This window comes from Rhipicephalus sanguineus, chromosome 8 (genome assembly GCF_013339695.2).
Source record: "Rhipicephalus sanguineus isolate Rsan-2018 chromosome 8, BIME_Rsan_1.4, whole genome shotgun sequence".
Classification (NCBI taxonomy): domain Eukaryota; kingdom Metazoa; phylum Arthropoda; class Arachnida; order Ixodida; family Ixodidae; genus Rhipicephalus; species Rhipicephalus sanguineus.
In genome coordinates this window covers 55,784,397-55,802,860 of record NC_051183.1, presented here as the reverse complement: position 1 = coordinate 55,802,860, position 18,464 = coordinate 55,784,397, and the positions used below count along the sequence as shown (strand labels likewise).

Genomic DNA, 18,464 nt, shown 5'->3' with positions numbered 1-18,464 from the left:
GTGCACTGACATCGCACACCACTTTGGAAACAGGATTTGTACGCATTAAATGTAAGGCGCATACGCGGCCACATTATAGCTCAAGTAGTAGTCGAGACTCGTGTGTACGCGTCGACCGGTGTGCTGAGACGGTGAAAAAAAAGTAACACTTTCGCCGCAAGCGCGAAGCAATGAATGCGGTAACAACAAATCTTAATGTCATACTAAGAAATGTTAGCAGCTCACTCCATTACCAAACACTGTCGCTGCAACAAGTGAAATGACCTTCATGCGGTCTTTGCCTTGAACGCAAGAAAACTTTGGGATGGGAGCACAACACGTACAAAGCTATGAGCCATCAGTTGAAACTCACCTCTAAAGATGAACGCGCGAGCACAAGTGACCACGTCCTGTGCACGCAACCCACCGAGGGTGCTAGCGCAATAAAATTATCTCTTTCTCTTTAGTGTAAGCGAAGGTTTCAAGCAGCGCAATTGAGATGAAAACGAAGTACAACCCATAATGACATAGTGAGAAATTTTAAAGGCCGCCAATCTCTTTCGCTCTCTCTTTAAAGGCAGCCAAGATTGCAAAGAAGGAGTTGAAACCGGGTGGGAAGTTTCTTTAGTGTTTCACGTGCAAGTGACTGACTCTGGGTGGCTTTCGTTATATGGTGTCGCGTTCTTGCGCTTGCTCAGCCTCATCAAGCTTTATACACGTTCCAATGATTGTATTGAGTAACGCGCAGATTTTAAGGCCAAGTAATATCTCCTAGAAATGAAAAAAATGGTGAAAAACCACTGAAGAAAAGGTAAAAATTAGAACCGATTGTCTTATACGAGTACTCACCCGAACTAATGATGGTGTCTAAGGTGGACTGCAGAATGTTATCACTCCGTGTTCAGCGGTGTGTACACAAATCGAAATCGCCTCCTAACGTCGTTGTATGATTACGTCGACTTTATTGTGGAAACAGGCATCTGAGACAATACAATGGAGTGTTTTCGTAATGGCTTTGGGGTATTCTTTGTGGTGGACGAGGTTTCGACGTCATAGCTGACATGACCTGCCTTTTTCTTTTCTTTATTGACGGCCAGCAATCAAAGAAATATTTCCCGGCATTGTTTGCGAGGTTAAAAGTAGGATAGAACTGCACATTGAGTGTTGTCACTCGACTGACGAGCAAACAAAGATAGCGCTATTTTTGTTTCGGCTGACCATATTTTCTTCGTAGCGTGAAACCGTGTCCATTGTTCTTTCCTTGCAAGCTGCTGAGAATTTCCTTTGAAAATTTTGACTTCAATTAAATAAAGCAAAATATATATCTGCCCCCCCCCCCCCCCCCCGCCACACACACTTTTGGATCCAGAACTTGTCTGAGACGTCACTTTACAGCGGCACGCCCCATACTCTTTCGTCTTTTGGTTTGTCAGATGATATAAGCAGTGCCCCCTAAATATGAATTCACTGTCTTCATTAACGCCGTCGTAATAATTATACCCATCGTAATAATTATTTATATTACCAGAAATATCACTTTTCACAGCCTCCTGATCGTTGATTGTATAAAAACTGTATATGGGAAATTCGTTTTGCGGAAATCCTCAACGTTCCATTAAAGGGCATTCGTTTAATTTAAGCCAAAGCCTTAAATGCCTAATCAAACGCGAAAACTGGCCATCGGCGGCGTCAACAAGAGTGATAGAAAAAAAAAAACCCGCATTTCCCCGAAGGGGAGTATGAGGAAGTGCGAAGCACGGGGTGATGCTATGAGGGGGCGCGCGTGACTAAACTGCAGAGCCGAGCGAAGGAGACGGCAGCGAGAGAGCACGCGCCAGCCGACCCACGGAGGTCTGGCCGTTTTTAAGTGCAAAGCACTTTTACTGATGATGATGATCTGTCTTCCGAACTCGTTCCAAAGAACCCGCAACGCGTTCAACTTGTTGGCGGCGTTGCGCACGCCCGAGATGGGGCTCAGGTTGTCGAACCACAGTCGATCGCACACCGCGCAGCTATATCCGAAGCTGCGGTCCAGAAAGTCTCGCTTGAAGCGCGCGTCCGGCCGATCGAATTCGAGGGCCCGCGCTCGCTCACGCATCGCGCGTCCCCGCGCCAGATCGGCTTCGGGGTGCTCGGCTCGCTTCGCACGCTTTCGTTCGGCGTCTCGCCGCCGCCTTCAGGCAATGCGCGGGGCGCGCGCAGCCACGGAGCGGAGGGCGGAGCGCGCGCAGTCACGTGGGGCGTGACGTCGCTGCGCCGTTGCTACAGACGCTCCTCTCCGCTTCTCGCGCCGTTGCTATGGGACGGCGGATTCAGGGTCGCTCATAAAGTGCATTCGCACTTAAAAGATTACACCATCTCCCGCCACGATCGCGTTCCGTTGGCGTTCGTTGGGCTTGCTACCGACCTCGCGTCGTGGAACGCGAAGAGGAACACTACGCGCGTCGTGTCTTCCCTCTAGCCTGGCCGTTCATTCTCACAGGGCGAGCGGGGAACGCGGTCGACAGGCGCGCGAGAGGAGGGCAGCGTAAGAGAGGAGAGAGAGGGGGAGGGGACGCTCATGCGCTGGCGCCCATCGCGGCGTTGCGCAGGAGAGAATTTCGAGCGCAGGAGAGAATGTCGAGCCCGCATTTCAGAGGAGTCAACCGAAGCAAGCGCTGGACTGAACGCGCGCAGCGCTCTACCACTTGAAGGAGAGGAGACTAGAGGAGGAGAGTAGCGCATGCGCCGCGAGAGCAGAAGCGAGAACGCAGGAGAAGCGCAAGCAGGTGCTGGTAGAGAAGTGGAGAGAGTAACGCGCAGCTGTTGTAGAGAGGGAAGGAGGAGAGTCGCGCATGCGTAGTGTGAGTGCGGACTACCATGCCGCGGGACATACCCCCGAGCAAGAGATGCTTCTCATCTAAAAAGTATCATCACGTGATGACGTCATCATGACGTCAATTACGCCAGAATTTGTGACGTAATCATGACGTTGTCACGACGTCACTATGACATCTCATGATGACGTCATCACATGACATCGTCGCTTGGTTCTAGGCTGGCCGATAACGGAGGCAGTGCAGACTCAGGTGAGGCAATGCCTCCGATCCTGGAGGCTATGTAAAGCCACGATAGGTGCGGAAAGCTTTTGTGCCGGGGGGAGGGGGAATATCAATACATCAACTGAGAAGAAGAAGAAGAATAAGACGGCTTTCGCCTTCGAGTCGTCTTAGGGCGCACAGCAGACCCTGCGAGTTGGTATTTCTACTTGGGGTAGTATACAAGGAGAAAAAGCGCGCCTAAAAACGGGGAACACAAAACAGGCGGTGACAAGAGCACTAACTGACAACTGACAATTTTCTAATGAAGCCGGCACACGTTTAAAAAGTCCTTTGGACATTACGTGACAAGCCTTTACATGCATACATGACGCGGCCATTTTAAGTAAGCGTCAAGATACTCCGTCTCTACTTGCCGAGTTAACGACTGCTGGGCAACGCACTTAACCCGCTTTATGTATGAACAAGGATTCTGCGATCTCACGCTCCGTCCTATCTTTAACTCGCGCTACTGGCCCCCTGGTACCTGACAACGTAGGAGTGCAGGCGCATGCCCGGTAATGCAGCGCGAAGTTTGACGGCACCTTTCCTTTCACAGAGGCGCTGTGATCCATCAGGCGAGTACTGAGGCAACTACCGGTCTGCCCGATGTATTGCCTCCAACAGGATAGCGGGACTTCATACACGACCCCTTTCCCACAATTTGCAAACTTATTCCTGAGCTTAATGTTGCACGCATGCCGCGGCTCTCCGTTCCCATCAACCGTCCGCCCCCAGCAGCGCATAACTTACTTGTTGTAACTCACTTTAATCCCTTCATACCTTTCCCCCAGTGTAGGGTAGCAAACCGGACGCGCGTCTGGTTAACCTCCCTGCCTTTCATTCATTTCCTTCCTCCTCCTCCTCCTCATCCTCCTCCTCCTCCTCCTCACTTTCCGCCGCCATGCCCTTGGAGCTAAGCAGCTACCCAACACTGAAACGTCTCCGCCGCCGCGTGGCGAAACAGAGAAATTTATGGGGGAACATCTGCAGGGAAAATCCACACGCTACTCGAAAGACCGGTTCTCAAATTGTGCTTGTAGCTCACTTTCCACCGCTATCCCTTTGCAGCGAGGCAGCTACCCAACTCTGAGATGCCCCGCCGCCACGTGGCAAAAGGGGGAATTTACGCGGGAACATTTGCGGAGTCAATCCACCCGCTTCAAGGAAGACCGGTACTCCCACTGTCAGCCGCAGGTTTCCGAAATTTTTTTAGCGATTTTTAGCGAAACTTTTTTAGCGAATTACTTCTTGGCTACTTCTGTTAATTATATTATTCTATACCTTCTTCGTTCCCTTTAGCCCGATTTTCAGCTTTGCAAGCCTTGGTTTTAGGCCTGTGTTGACAATTTGATTGTGAGCGTGATCCCGCCACATGAGATCAATGGATCGGCGACAAGCGGGGCCCCTAAAGTGCTACACGCCTAAAAGAACATGGCCTTTACCTTCCAGTCATCTTAGCCGTGTGCATAGGGGACCCTGTGAGTCTTTTTCTTTGGTGGCCCTTGAGCGTTTGATGCCCCCGTTCTAAATCTCTTTGCCACGACTGCACCAGCGAGCTTGTAAACTTGGCGGGTCGGGGCAAAGTATCTGCGTTTTGCTATTACGAACTGCGCCACTTTTACTCTGTTTCATACAACAGGTGCAGCACTACCGAGGCTAGCGAGAATTCTTGCAGTAGATGCGTTTGCATTAAGAAACAGTTCAATGATCTTACCGCCCAGGATGGGATTTCTCTTTCTTAGACTTAGTAACACATGCGGATGTATACGGCCATTATATTGTTTAACTTCACTCAGCGTTTCGTTGTTTTCGGCTCCTAGTATCTGATTTGTAGCCGGTCCCGACGGCTCAAACGCAGGCTCGCTCTTGGCTCGCACAGGCATTTAGAACCGCCAGAGTCGACCACGACACGCGTGGAGTTATATATTTTGCTGACCGAACTTGTTCCATAGCTCACTCACTTTTGCAATCACTCATGGGTCGGCAGAGAAAACGGAATTGAAGGACTCACTCACTCATGGACTTACTCACTCAACATTCCAGTGACTCATCACTAATTCATTCACTCACTTATTACCGAGAAGTGACGTAATCGAAGACTGCTTACTAACTAAAGGCACTCTAGCACTTCACAGAACTAGTGAGACGTCGCCTTTATTCAGAAGCACCCTCGTACAAGCGACAGATTGTTGAAATAATCCTCAGTGCCCTTTCCTTGGCCTTTTCAACTGAGGCAACCGGTTTTATACCAAGGATAGCTGTCTTTGACACCAGCCTTCCGCAGTGATCGCCGGACTTGCCACATTACCGCTTTCGGAATGTCGGGCATCTTCCTGGACAGCAAAAGCACGAAGCTACTTCCGTCTGTAAGAGATCAACCGAAGATTAAAAAAAATATCAGGTCAACGCAAAGTGTTGTCCGGCACAGGCACCCATCACGGACCCGAGGGCGCGACGTAGCTCATTCATTCCGCCTTAATATCGCCGGCATTGGCCACCAGAGATACCGAGAAAATGAGCCGTTCGCAAAACACACAGACGCACTCAAGCGTCTGCCTTTATGCATCTTTCCAACGACGGCTCCCTGGGTGCCGCCATAATCCCTTCTGGACATTTCTAAATATGCATGGCTGTCCCCCCCCCCCCCATAATATGCACTGCCGGGCCCGATTTTGGTGCTTCTACTCGCTAGGCTGTGTGTTCTGGCGTTGCTGTCGCACCTGGAAAACGATACGACCTGTGGTAGCCAGCATGAACAACAGCAGAGGTGTGCTTTTGGGGGCCCTGCTGCACTTTTCATATTAATAATCAAATATGGCTTCATTGAAAGAGCTTATTGCCTCACGAATCAACTGCCGCAAAATTTTCAGAATCTGTCAAGTACGAGTGGAGTTACAGGGATTCGCCACAGGCTTCAGGCGCTTTCTCTCTCCTTTCGTACAAGCGGGTGCTCAGAAAGCTACGCAGGGAGGGAGATGACAAAGGAGACAAGAAGATGCGTCCCTTCTTCAGCGCGCGTCATGACCTCGAGCACTTTCTTCCCTTTTTGTCTTCGAACGCGGGGCTTACTTTCAGTGTGATCGCGAGGGCGCGCGCGGGCATGTGGCGGCATTCCGCGGCCGCCGCGGTAACTATGCAGCTCACGATGCTCAAATCAGCCGAAGGCCGTGGAATGTGGGTTTATGGCGCGGTCAGTTGGGCTTATGACATCATTTGTCGAGAGAAGAGGGAACGATTTCCAACTGACTTCGAGAATTAACTGCAAATTCCAGGCCGCGTGCTGCGCTATAACGTTTGGCTCGCGTGTTCTCAGGAGCCTCGACTACCGATTGGCAGCGTTTTCTGACCATGCTGAAAAAGTGTTGCAGGCCACCTTTAAGAAAAAAAGAACTGAGCCATTCTATTAGCACGTGGCACAAAGGAGACACATAATTTCGAACAACAGCCAATCACACACCTTGCAACTAAATGCGCAATGTCTGTAAAAGAAAATCCCTTTTGCATTTCGCGTATGCGATTGTCGTACCCAAACGCTACCGCGAACTCCGGCGATTTTTTTAAGTCCACTGATTTCAATAAAATTTTTAATACGCATTATATTTTGTTGCTCTGGCGGTTGAGCTAAATGATAGGACTGCAAGTCATTTAGTTTTTCTTAAAATGAATTTTAAAGATTGGTGGCCAATTTCGGAATCAAGCATTTGGATGCAGGCCACCCTGTGTTTGTGACGTTTGCTTCCTACCCTACCTAGCTATCTCCACAAGAAGACGAAGCGACGAAACAAGAAGAAGGCTCATTCTTTAGCGGGACTACGACGGCGACGACGGCCACCACAGATGATAATAGACCGTTTTAGTGTCGGGGCCCCAAAGCACCTTGCGTACCTAAGCCGTTGAGTTCTTTGTATTCTCTATGGTTGCGACTGGGAGTACAAAGGAGCGCTAGAGCCTACGTGAGCATCTCGGAGTCTACGGTATAAAACTCTCTAATAGCGAGCTTTAGTGTTGGGGAACCCAAGCCACTTGCGTACTCATGCCCCCGCACTATAATTTTCTATTAATACAGAGAGTTTCTGTGCCGGGGAGCCTGTGCCGGGGAGCCCAAGTAGCTTGCGTAAGTGAGGTCTTGAGCGTTTTTTCTATTCTACATAGGTGCGGCTGGGAGTACAAAGGGACGCACGAGCATGCGTACGCAAGCCACTTGGGGTCCCCGGCACTAAAACTCTCTAATAGAGAGTTCTAGTGCCGGGTACCCCAAGTCGCTTGCGTATGTACATTCTTGCGTTCCTTTGTACTCCAATCGGCACCCACGGAGAATGCATGCATGACGGTCTATATTGCATTACCGTACTTACCGTGCGGCAAACAAGCACCGCTGAAAGACCCTATTAGCGAGTTTTAGTGCCGGGGCCCCAAAGCGACTTGTGTGCGCAAGTCCTTGCGTTCCTTGTATTCGCCGTGGGTGCCGATTGGAGTACAAAGGAACGCAAGAATGTACATACGCAAGCGACTTGGGGTACCCGGCACTAGAACTCTCTATTAGATAGTTTTAGTGCCGGGGACCCCAAGTTGCTTGCGTACGCATGCTCGTGCGTCCCTTTGTACTCCCAGCCGCACCTATGTAGAATAGAAAAAACGCTCAAGACCTCACTTACGCAAGCTACTTGGGCTCCCCGGCACAGGCTCCCCGGCACAGAAACTCTCTGTATTAATAGAAAATTATAGTGCGGGGGCATGAGTACGCAAGTGGCTTGGGTTCCCCAACACTAAAGCTCGCTATTAGAGAGTTTTATACCGTAGACTCCGAGATGCTCACGTAGGCGACCATGGTCGACACGAAGGTTTTGTAAAATGTTTTAGCCACGACAGTAGCTCGTTGTGTACCGTTTGAATCAAGGAAGGGGACCGTATCACATAATAAGATTCTGAAAGTGGTCTATAGAGGTCTTCAAGGCCGAAAGAGCGGCGTGTCAAGCACTACGATACGAAATGAGCGTACGGCAAACCAGCACAGTTAAATCTCCCTAATGTGCGGTAAAAAGGGATAAAAGGAAGCTGGTATGTAGCGCTGAATGTTCCAAGAACGGAAAACTGAAGACCCTGGGTGTGTGTCGCCACTGGTTTCCCTCCAACAGCGCTCTTCGGAAGAGGTGGCTTTCGTGCTGTTCGGCGCGCCAACTCGTATCCCGATAAAAACGCTTTCGTGTGTGCTTACACTATGGCGAGCTGACTTCATTGCAGACGTTCAGGGAAAGCGGGAAGCTTGAAGGCATAAAACATTCGTGAACATGAGGTGTCGATGGAGCTGACATTTCGACAAGCGGACTTGACTTCTTTGTCTTCCAGTTGTAGCCTTGCAAAAGGCAACTCCCCTTGTCTAAACATCGGCTCCAGCTGTCCAGCAACATCCGATGTTCACGAATTTTTCATCTCTTCGCTGTGGACGCCGCATGAAGCAGCTTTCGGCTTCGGCACATCTTATTTTGGCCATTTGAAATTATTGTTGAGTCTCTAAGCGAATTTAACCATCATAGCAGTTTTTTTTTTTTGAAGTGCTCTATTTTATTTTTTTTCCACACAAACACACTTACAGAATTATCTGGACCGATAGCCAAGGAAGGCTAGTTTCCGGTCTAGTGTTTAAAAATCAAACAGACAGGTCAATTACAGAGTTTAACAGAACGGCATTCAATACTATTTCATAATTAAAACTAACCATATAATCCTCATTAACATATTTTTTCATGAAGTACACCTAGTTTATCAATGTAGGTTCGTTAGATGTCCTGGTTTTCTATGAAAAAGTTTTTACTAGATTGCTTAAAGTTGCGTGCCGTTTTAACCTCTAGGGGTAGGATGTTCCAGATTTTTGTTCCATTGAATTCAATTACTCTTTCGCCGTATACATTAAAACATTTAGGTAAATTCAGATTGCCTTTTAGAGCGTGCCTCGTACTACGTGTCGGAAAAGAAAAGACATCTCGAGAAATAGGAAAGTTGGTACACAAAATGTTGTTAACTGAAATTGATATTTTGTGATTGCATAGAGCCTTTACCGATAACACTTGCTGAGTTTGGAAAATGTCACGAGTTATATTATTGCTGCTCTTTGGTTTACTAATTATTTTGAGTGCCCTTTGTGAGTTACAGGACTGTCAATACCATTAAAAATATTAAAAAGGCAATATCTTAATACTGTAAAAAGATACGCCGGAGTTGCCCTTTAAGGGCTGTGAGCTGACTGTACTTTGCCAATCGACACTTGAAAGTTCGTTTGTTGCTCCTGGGAACTATACTTACGATATCGACAGGTATGTTCAATCGCCCATGTGTTGTGATCAGTGTCTATGATTTGGTAGTAGTAGACGACGCGACCCATCTCGCCAATTCTCGCGTCATCTGCAACACAAACGACCGCGGTTTGTATGAACCATTTTAGGAAGCTCGAGAAAAATTCGGTTTCCCGCTGTCATTTACTTGCCCGTGAAAAACTATGATCACTACGAAAAGAGGTACTTGGTAGTGATTTTAAGGCGAAATCCTTAGATGCCTCATCAAACGCGAAAATGACAGTCGGCGTCGGCGGCGTCAACACGAATGACGTGAAATATTATCATCATGCGATGACGTCACCTTATTACATCATCATGACGTCACAGATCGCCAAAATTCGTGACATCATCGTGAAATCACTATGACGTCTTCACATGATATAGTCGCTTTGCACTGCCTCCGTGATCGGCCCACCGATCAGGAAGGCAGTGCAAAACCACGCTAGGTGCAGATGGCTTTCGAAGAGGGGTGAGGTAAGATCAACACATTGACTGAAGAAAAAGAAGAACATGGCTTTCGCTTTCGAATCGCCTTACGCCAGTGCATAAAGGCCCGTGAGTTTTATTTACTACAGCAAAATCTCGTTATAACAAAGTCATATAGAAGACGGAAATATCTTCGTTGTGCACGATGCTCGCTTTAAACGTACCATAGTCATGAAACTAAACGTTTTGAGAACTTTTCAGCGCGAACGCGACGGAGCGCAAAGAAGAGGACACAAGACGAGCGCTGTATCAACGAAAGACTCCGCCAGCACAACAGCACTTTAAGGGGAACGCCGACGTCACACCTTTCGACACATTGTAGGGCATGTGGATGTAAACCGTTCTTCGACAACACTGTCATCTTGCACAAACACAGAGTTAAAGGGCACGGGAACTCGTGGAAGCGTACTTCATTAAAGATGCGGGAGATGATTGCATATCTGAGCCGTCCGTTTGCCTTTTAGATTGTGAACTATGTAAGCTTAATGAGTTCTTTGACTACAGTTAACTTTTGCGCATGCGTTGTTGGTTGTCAGGTGTTTGAATTTTCTTTCAATAAACTTCAGTTGTTAGAAAATCGGCGCTCGTCTTGTGTCCTCTTCTATGAGCTCCGTCCCGTTCGCGCTGAAAAGTTTTCGAAATGCATCAGTTCCAACTCGCCCACCTCTCTACGTTACTGAAAAGAAACGCCAACAGCGGAAAGCGTAGCTTTCGGCACACTCCAACTCCGACATGCCTTGGCTGTCGCTAAGCGTATCTACGCTTTCAGCCGGCATCACAGTAGCACTAGTATCTTGCCCCAGCTGGCACTATCGCTTCTGGTACTGCTTATCATGTACTACCAGTGGTGCCTGGCACTCGGAACACACAAGCGGTGCGACAGCGCCAGCTGGAGCGAGATTCTAGAGCTATACGGTGACGCCTACTGCAAGCACAGATTCGTCCGGTGGCAGCCATGGCATGTCGGAGTTGGAGTGCGCCGAAAGCCACGCTTTCCGATGCTCGCGTTTCTTTTCGTCGAGATCGTAAGTCTGTCGCACTGTAGTACCTGTTGACAATATTTCCATATTATCGTCATCAACCATCATTATCAGATTATATTAGGTCCATTGCGGGACGAAGGCTCGTCTTAACGATCTCCCAAGTGGCCCTGTTTTGTGCGAGCTGATTTCACTTTATGGCTGCGGATTTCTTGATTTCTTTACTTCGTGTAAATCGCTGCTCTCCTCGGCTGCGTTTTCCATCCCTTGCGAATCGTTCCATCGCTCTTTCTATGAACTAAGGAGCTTCCTTTCTGAGAAATCCACATGCACTTCCTAGAAGCTTTGCACTACGAACGGGTGGTTTTCAATTTTCTCATCACTATACCCTGTCTAAACGGTTGTAATACGGGAGCGTTCCGAGAGATGGCCTATCTAAATTTTCGGACGGATCGAGCATTTCGGTTCAAAAGAGAGGTACGCCGCACGCATTCGAATTTATTTTCACGAACTATAAGAACTTTGTGCAAAAACACGTGCGTAACCAATTAAAACGCTTGTGTATATTAAGAACGCTTATGTAAGCAATGATATCGAACGAAAACGTAAATGGTTGACTTACATTTAGGAAATCGAATTCTGTCAGACTCCAGCTTGCCTTCATTTAAGGTATTGTTCCAACTTTTAGCCCCAGGTTCACTGAAACGTTATTAAAAGACATGAATTTACGTCTTTTACGTACGCAATTGCTTTTCTGAGAGAAAAAAAATCACCAACGATTACGATACTCCCTAATGCGAATTCTGAGCGCAGCTTCGTGTTTGGGCAACGCCAACTGTGCTTGAAGTTTTGGATATCCACAGTTATAGAAGTGTCACATACGTTACATAGTTCCACAGAAACTGCCAGCGCTTGAGTGCTGCGCACACCGATCTGTGCATTGCAGGCGTCGCGAACCAAGCGAAACACCGACAGCCCCGTTACGACAAGCGAAACCAACCCCAGTGCACGCGCCAGCCCTGCATGCGCGCGAGCTCTGACCGAGAGGACAGCGCGCGTGGCGGAGTAAAAAAAAATATGGCTGATCCCTCTGTCATAGGAATCGGTAAAACACGAAAGTGAAGCGTGTCTTCACAGACGTAGTTGAGCGTTTGTTGCGCATCCTTTCGCCCCAAGGGCGAAGGAATGAATGCTACAGCAACACTTTTTAATGTCACGCGAAGAACGGCAAGCAGCTCGAAGCTTGCAACGCGCTGCTGAAGCAGAAAGGACGCACGGAACGAACATACACAGGATGAGCGCGAACTAACTGTCACATTTGTAACTTATTTCTGCGTGAGCACCGCACTCCTTTCGCAAAAGCGGCCGCTGCAGTGAGCCAAGTGACCTTCGTGCTCTCAACGCGAGACGTACAAACCACCGCGATCACGAGATAAGCGCACGCACAAGCAACCACGCCCTGTAGACGCGGGCGCTCGTCGAAACGGCGACGACCTTTCAGGCGCGCTCTTCGAGCCCTTCGCGCCGTCTCGCTAGTGATAACGAAAACACGCTGTAACACCGATCTCTGAGTACCGCCACCGGCAAATGGTGTATATAAATAGCTCGCCGTTAGCGTTGCGAAGAACGTGCCGTCCGTGGCCGAATCGTTTCGCGCTGCGGAGCGAGGGGTCGTAAGTTCGATTCCCGGTGGCGGAACCTTTTCTTCTGGTTTTTTGCTTTGCCCACTGTTAGTCTTTATATTTTACAACGTCATATCCGTGACGGAAATACGTCAGTGGAGCCGTGGTGGACCCCGGCATAAAACACTTTCATGTTAAAAAGCGAAGTTAGAGGCCAGTGGCTCGTGACATAGACTCCGCATTCGCTCTCTTTCGTCCCCGTTCGCTCTATCGGTGCGCCGCCAATGCCAACGACAACGCCCTTCAACGCAGGAAAGGGCGCCTAAGGGCTGCGCTCTAAAAGCAAAGCAAGTTCCACGCTGTGAAAGCTGTCGAAACAGCGAAGCGCTCTTGTGCCAACTCCCGCTGCCGCTCACAACGAGCGGCTTATTCTTACTGGGGCGTACGAGAAGTCTTGCCCATCTTCGGAAGGGGCGCGGCGCACTTAAGACCCCGCTATTATAGACCTTTTCACAGATGGCTCCCTAGGCGCTGCCATTATCCCCTTTGGGCTGTGCGTGGCTCCCAAGAATTCATTGCTGACTTCATGGCGTCAACCTTTGTACTATCGTGCCACAGTCCAGGAAGAACCGTAATGAAAATCAGCAGAAAATGAAGCCAAGTAAGGTGTAGAAGACGTTAATTGTACTGTTTTAAGTGTATCGTAGTAATTATGACATACACGTGAAGAAAGTAAAGTGGACGAAAAGACAACGTGCCGCCGGCAGGGACCGAACCTTCGGATTGTTGCGTCACTTGCAGTTCGTCCCCTGACTTACTCATCAATCCAATGTCATCAGCGAATCACGGGTTACTAAGGTACTCTCCATTAACTCGTATCCCTAACTCTTTCCAATCTAGGGCCCTGAAAACCTCCTGAAAGCACGCGGTGAATAGCATTAGGGAGATCGTGTCTCCCTGCCCTACACCCTTCTTTATTGGGATTCTGTGGATTTCTTTATGGAGGACTATGGCGGCTGTGGATCCACTGTAGATTTCTTCCAATGTATTTGTAAATGGTTAGTCGATGCCCTGATTCCGCAGTGCCTGCATAACAGCTGATATCTCGACCAGCTCTATGTATACCAGCTCTATGTACGTTTCTACTCCGCCTCATCTACTTGCTCGTGTCTATATGCGGACGCTCACGGTCTGATTCCCCAGACGCCGAACCGACGACGACAACATGGCCTCGCAGCCGGGAGACGTCGGCTTGTGCGTTTAAGTACAACTGGTGCCGCAAAGTGGAGGGTACACGTGTGAAATGCAGCAGAGGGCACGCCCATTTGCTAACGTCGCCATCTTGATAATCCACGCGATGTTACTATCACATATGAAACTAATTTATGTCGTCACGTGGACGTTTTCTACGTCCTGGAGGCAGATTTTGAAGGTATTCTTCGGAGATATAGGAGTGTACACTCTTTTAAAGAACACAGAGGTATACAAGCACAAAAATGAGAAGTGGGAGAGGGTGAGTGAGGTAGAGAGATTGACGGTTACTTACGTCGGGATTATAATTGAAACAACGCGACCTTCCTTGGGATAGATAAGCCTCTCGTTGCACATCTTGTACTTGGCATATTTGAGCTCGTTCAGGGCTGCGTACCATCGCTTACTCGCCAACTGCAAAAACGGGAAAACATATCTTTAGGCAACCTTAACGTATACCGACTACATAGTTGGGTACACGTTTAGAAGGCAGCGGCTTTCCTATTTAAAGACGGCTGAATTCGAGCCTATAGTGGCAGTCGAAATGTTACATCTTGCGCGAGCACGCGACGAGAAGCTCATACTGTGTTGCGATGTTGCGACGCCAGGGTACGGTAGGAACCGAAACTAGCTGTTAAAAACATACTGTACTTGCTTTTTCAGGGGGCACTCACGCTTAGCGGTACATTTTCTAGGCTCTTGAGGGCTTGGCCTGTCACTTATCGCAAAACACAACTGAAAATTTGCGTGTCAGTGACACTTGAAGCCTTAAAAAACAATTTAAGAACATGATTGGCCGCTGCAAATAGCACGAAATGGGACTGCACATGTAGCCCCTTCTCGCTACCTTGTTCCAATCTATCTCTTTCTGTCCTTTCAGGTTGCAACTTGGCTCTGTCTTTGGCGTTGCGGGATCCAGCAGGACGAATAGCAGCGCCAGTACTGCGATGTCCATGACGATCCGCTGGACGACTCCACCCAAGTTCTGCGGGCTCAAGAAAGAATAAGTCATAGTTTGGACATAAAGACGAAGCATGCATGTTCTACAAGATGCAAGGCCCGCGTAACTTCTGCGTTTCCAAACTTCGTAAATTAATGAGGTGTGCGTATGTGTGCAGGGGCCCGTCGCGATTTGTATCAGCTCTGTCGAAGCCCCCCACACATGCATGACTCTTGGTGGCGAAGGTTCCAGCAATTTATTCAAATCTAATGACGCAAGCTTCGGTTAGCCCCTCCTCAAGGACTACCGACGAGTGGGAGCGGGAAGATAGGATTACCACATTTCACGATATTACACAACACCATAGATTACAGAGGCATACGTTTCCATCGCCTCTCCCAAAATAAAGCAAAACACATTCTGTCGAGCAGTGGGAGTTACAAACGCGATCGTACCCGAGTCCAACTCTCATGCACTTAAAGGAGTACTGACACGATTTTTAAAAATTTTCGGATTGTTGCTCTAAATAAAAATACTGGCGTCGAGAAACCTAAAACGAGTATTGTGGTGCCTGGGAATGCATCGTATATATTTTAATTACCACTACCTTAAAAAGGCACTTTCGGTTTCGATATCGAGGGGGCGGCTTCTCAGTGACGTTTCATTGCAGTGTGATGTAACGGGGATACAGAAACTCGCGACGTCTCTCTTGCCCGACGTCACGCGTCGGGCGCGCTGCGGTCGCTAGCGACGGACTGGGTATCGATGAGTTCAGTTGAGGGGGCTATGCAGTGGTGAGAAGGAGGCACACATATAGTTCGCCGTAGCTACCGTGGTACAGAGTATGTCGCTTAATTGTGGCCCGAAAGCTTTGATGATGCTGTGGCCAAAAAGCTGACAAAACTTCAAGAACCGTTTAAGAGTTGCTTTGATAAAGTTCTTTGATAGAACTCTTTGATAAAGTTTTTTGATCTGATCTTACCCACGATCTAATGCCATCAGCGATGAGTTAAGCGAGTATATCGGTATACTCACGGTGAATGCGTTAGAGTGGAAGGTTACGCTTATCGCCGCCGGTGAGGTCACAATCGCACTATACAATAGCCGCCAATACACGGTTTCGCTCCTCAGAGTCTGTATTATTTTTTAGTATTAAAATAAAAAAATCACTTTCTTGCTCGATCCACCCTACCATATCCCCTTAAAGTCAGCCAAGTTTGTAAAGAAGGTGTTGAAGCGGGGTGAGAAGTTTCCTTAGCTTATTCAGCGGTGAGTGACTCCGGAGGGCTTTCGTGATAAGATGTTGCAATCCTCCGCCTGCTCAGCTTTATCATTCTTTATGCACGTTCCAATAATTGTAACGCGCAAATATTAAGGCCACGTAATATCTCATAGAAGTGAGGAAAGCTCTTATAAAATCGCAGAAGCAAAAGTACAAATGTAAAACGCTTTTTTTTTACGTGCACTCACCCGAATTCACGGTTCTGTCTAAGGTGTACTGTCGAACGTTGGCACTCCGTGTTTAGCGGTGTGTACACAAATCGAAACCGCCTCCTAACGTCGATGTATCATTACGCTCGACTTTAATGTGGAAACAGGCATCTGAGACAACACAATGGAGTGTTTTCGTAATGGCGTTAGGGTATTCTTTGTAGTGGATCAGGCTTCGACGTCATAGCTGGCACGACTTGTCTTTTTCATTTCTTCCTTGACGGCCAGTAAACAAAGAAAATTTTCCCGCCATTGTTCGCGAGGTTAAAAGCAGAATGGAACTGCAGTATGAGTGTTGTCACTCGATTGACGAGCAAGCTAAGATATCGCTATTCCTGTTTCGGTTGACAATAATTTTTTATCTCGTAGCACGAAGCCGTGTCCTTTGTTCTTTCCTTAGAAACTGCTGACGATTCCCTTTAAAATTTTTGAATTCAATTAAATAAAGCAGCACATATATCTGCCCCCCACTCATGGATCCAAACCTTGTCTGAGACGTCATTTACAGCAGCACGCCTCACATTCTAGCGCCTTTTGATTTGTGAGATTATATAAGCGGGACCCCCGAAACATGAATTCACTATCCTCATTAACGTCGTCGTAATATTTATAGTAATCGTAATCATTATCCATATTACCAGAAATATCGCTTTTTACAGACTCCTGATCGTTGATTGCATAAAAAAAGTGTATTTGCGAAATTAATTTTGCGGAAATCCTCAACGCTCTATTAACCCTTTCCTTACCAAAGACGAGCTGGGCTCGTCCACTCTGAGACAAGCATTTGGGGCGCCGCTGATTCATTCTGCTGTGTTCTCTTTGATTTCATCAGATGGCGCACTAAAATATTTAAAAACGTGCTCAAAGCATGATATTTGGTAGAGAAACGACTTGATTCTGGTAACCGGAATTAGGAAATGCCGTCCTCACTGCGCGCGCGTGCCGGCGACAGCTTCGTTAAAAAAAGTAAAAAAAAAATGCACTTGTTTGTGGAAGTTTTGTGAAATGAAGAATAATTTAAGTTGACTAAAAGTAGAAATTTGAGTAAAAGTAAAGTTTGAGTAAAAGTAGAAATTGGAAACGCTTGCTTTATACGAGCGCTCACCCGAACTAACGATGCTGTCTAAGGTGCACTGTAGAACTTTGGCAAACCGTGTTTAGCGGTGTGTACAGTGGGGATGGAAAGAAACGCGAACATAGTGGTTTAAGGAAGAAGATGGAAAAGAAGACGCAAGCGTACAGTTCTTAGAGAGCGAAAAAGAAGAAGATAGGAAATAGACAGTAATGGCGACCGTATTGGATTCGTGATTCCTCGGTGTCGTTACAATTTTGGCGCAGCCGACAGGATCCTGCAGTAGACTGCGCCAAAATTACAAAATCTACATTCTCTGTGTTTCGCATTTCTTTTCAAGCGGTTAATCGGGGCCTGGATGGAAATAAAAACCCATTAATGTCATCCACGATATAATCAAGAACCATTCTTGCATGTTTTTATTGCCGCCAAGGTCAGAGCATGATGAAAACAGCGCGCAGCGATGTTCGCGTTTCTTTCCACCCGCTTTGTACGCAAATGGAAACCTCCTACTAAAGTCGATGTATGATTGCGTCGACTATAATGCGGAAGTAGACATCTGAGACAATTCAATAGACCATTTTTGTAATGGCGTTATGGTATTCTTTGTAGTGGATAAGATTTCGAGGTTATAGCTGGCATGACCTGCCTTTTCTTTTCTTTCTTGAAATTTTTCGCGCCATTTCACGCCATTTGACTGACGAGCAAACAGTGACAGCGTCGTTTTTGTTTCGGTTGACTATATTTTTTCGTTGGGTGAAACCATGTCCATTGTTCTTTCCTTGCACTTAAGCTGCTGACAATTTCCTTTAAAATTTTCAAGTTCAACTAAAGAAAAGAAATTATATATTGGCATCCCGTTGTTGGATCCACAACTTGTTTAAGACGCAACTTTACAGCGACACGCCTCATACTATTTAGGCTTTTGATTTGTAAGATGATATAAGCAGTACCCCTTAAATATGAATTCATCCGCAGTGGTGGTCTAGTGGTTAAGGTGCTCGAACGCGGAGCCGCAGGTCGCGGGATCGAATGTCGGCCGCGGCGGCCGCATTTTCGATGGAGGCGAAAATGCTACAGGCTCGTGCACTTAGATTTAGGTGCACGTTAAAGAACCCCAGGTGGTCAAAATTTCCTGAGCCCTATAATGTGGTTTTGGGACGTTAATTACTCGACGAATGTTATTAAATAGGAATTCGCCATCTTCAATAACGTCGTCGTAATAATTATC

General features: G+C 47.5%; 1 protein-coding gene across 1 annotated transcript in view; it reads right to left on the bottom strand.

Annotated features, from left to right (window-relative positions):
* LOC119402744 (uncharacterized) overlaps positions 1-17,358 on the bottom strand; it is a 34,645-nt gene extending 17,287 nt beyond the window's left edge. Inside the window, exons 1-5 of the mRNA XM_049418238.1 lie at positions 17,267-17,358; positions 14,578-14,722; positions 14,026-14,144; positions 11,480-11,556; positions 9,427-9,458 (exon numbers count right to left, since the gene is read on the bottom strand). Coding sequence (XP_049274195.1) covers positions 9,427-9,458; positions 11,480-11,556; positions 14,026-14,144; positions 14,578-14,685 — 336 coding nt within the window. The 5' untranslated portion in view covers positions 14,686-14,722; positions 17,267-17,358. The remainder of the gene's footprint in view (positions 1-9,426; positions 9,459-11,479; positions 11,557-14,025; positions 14,145-14,577; positions 14,723-17,266) is intronic.
* Positions 17,359-18,464: the final 1,106 nt, after the last annotated feature.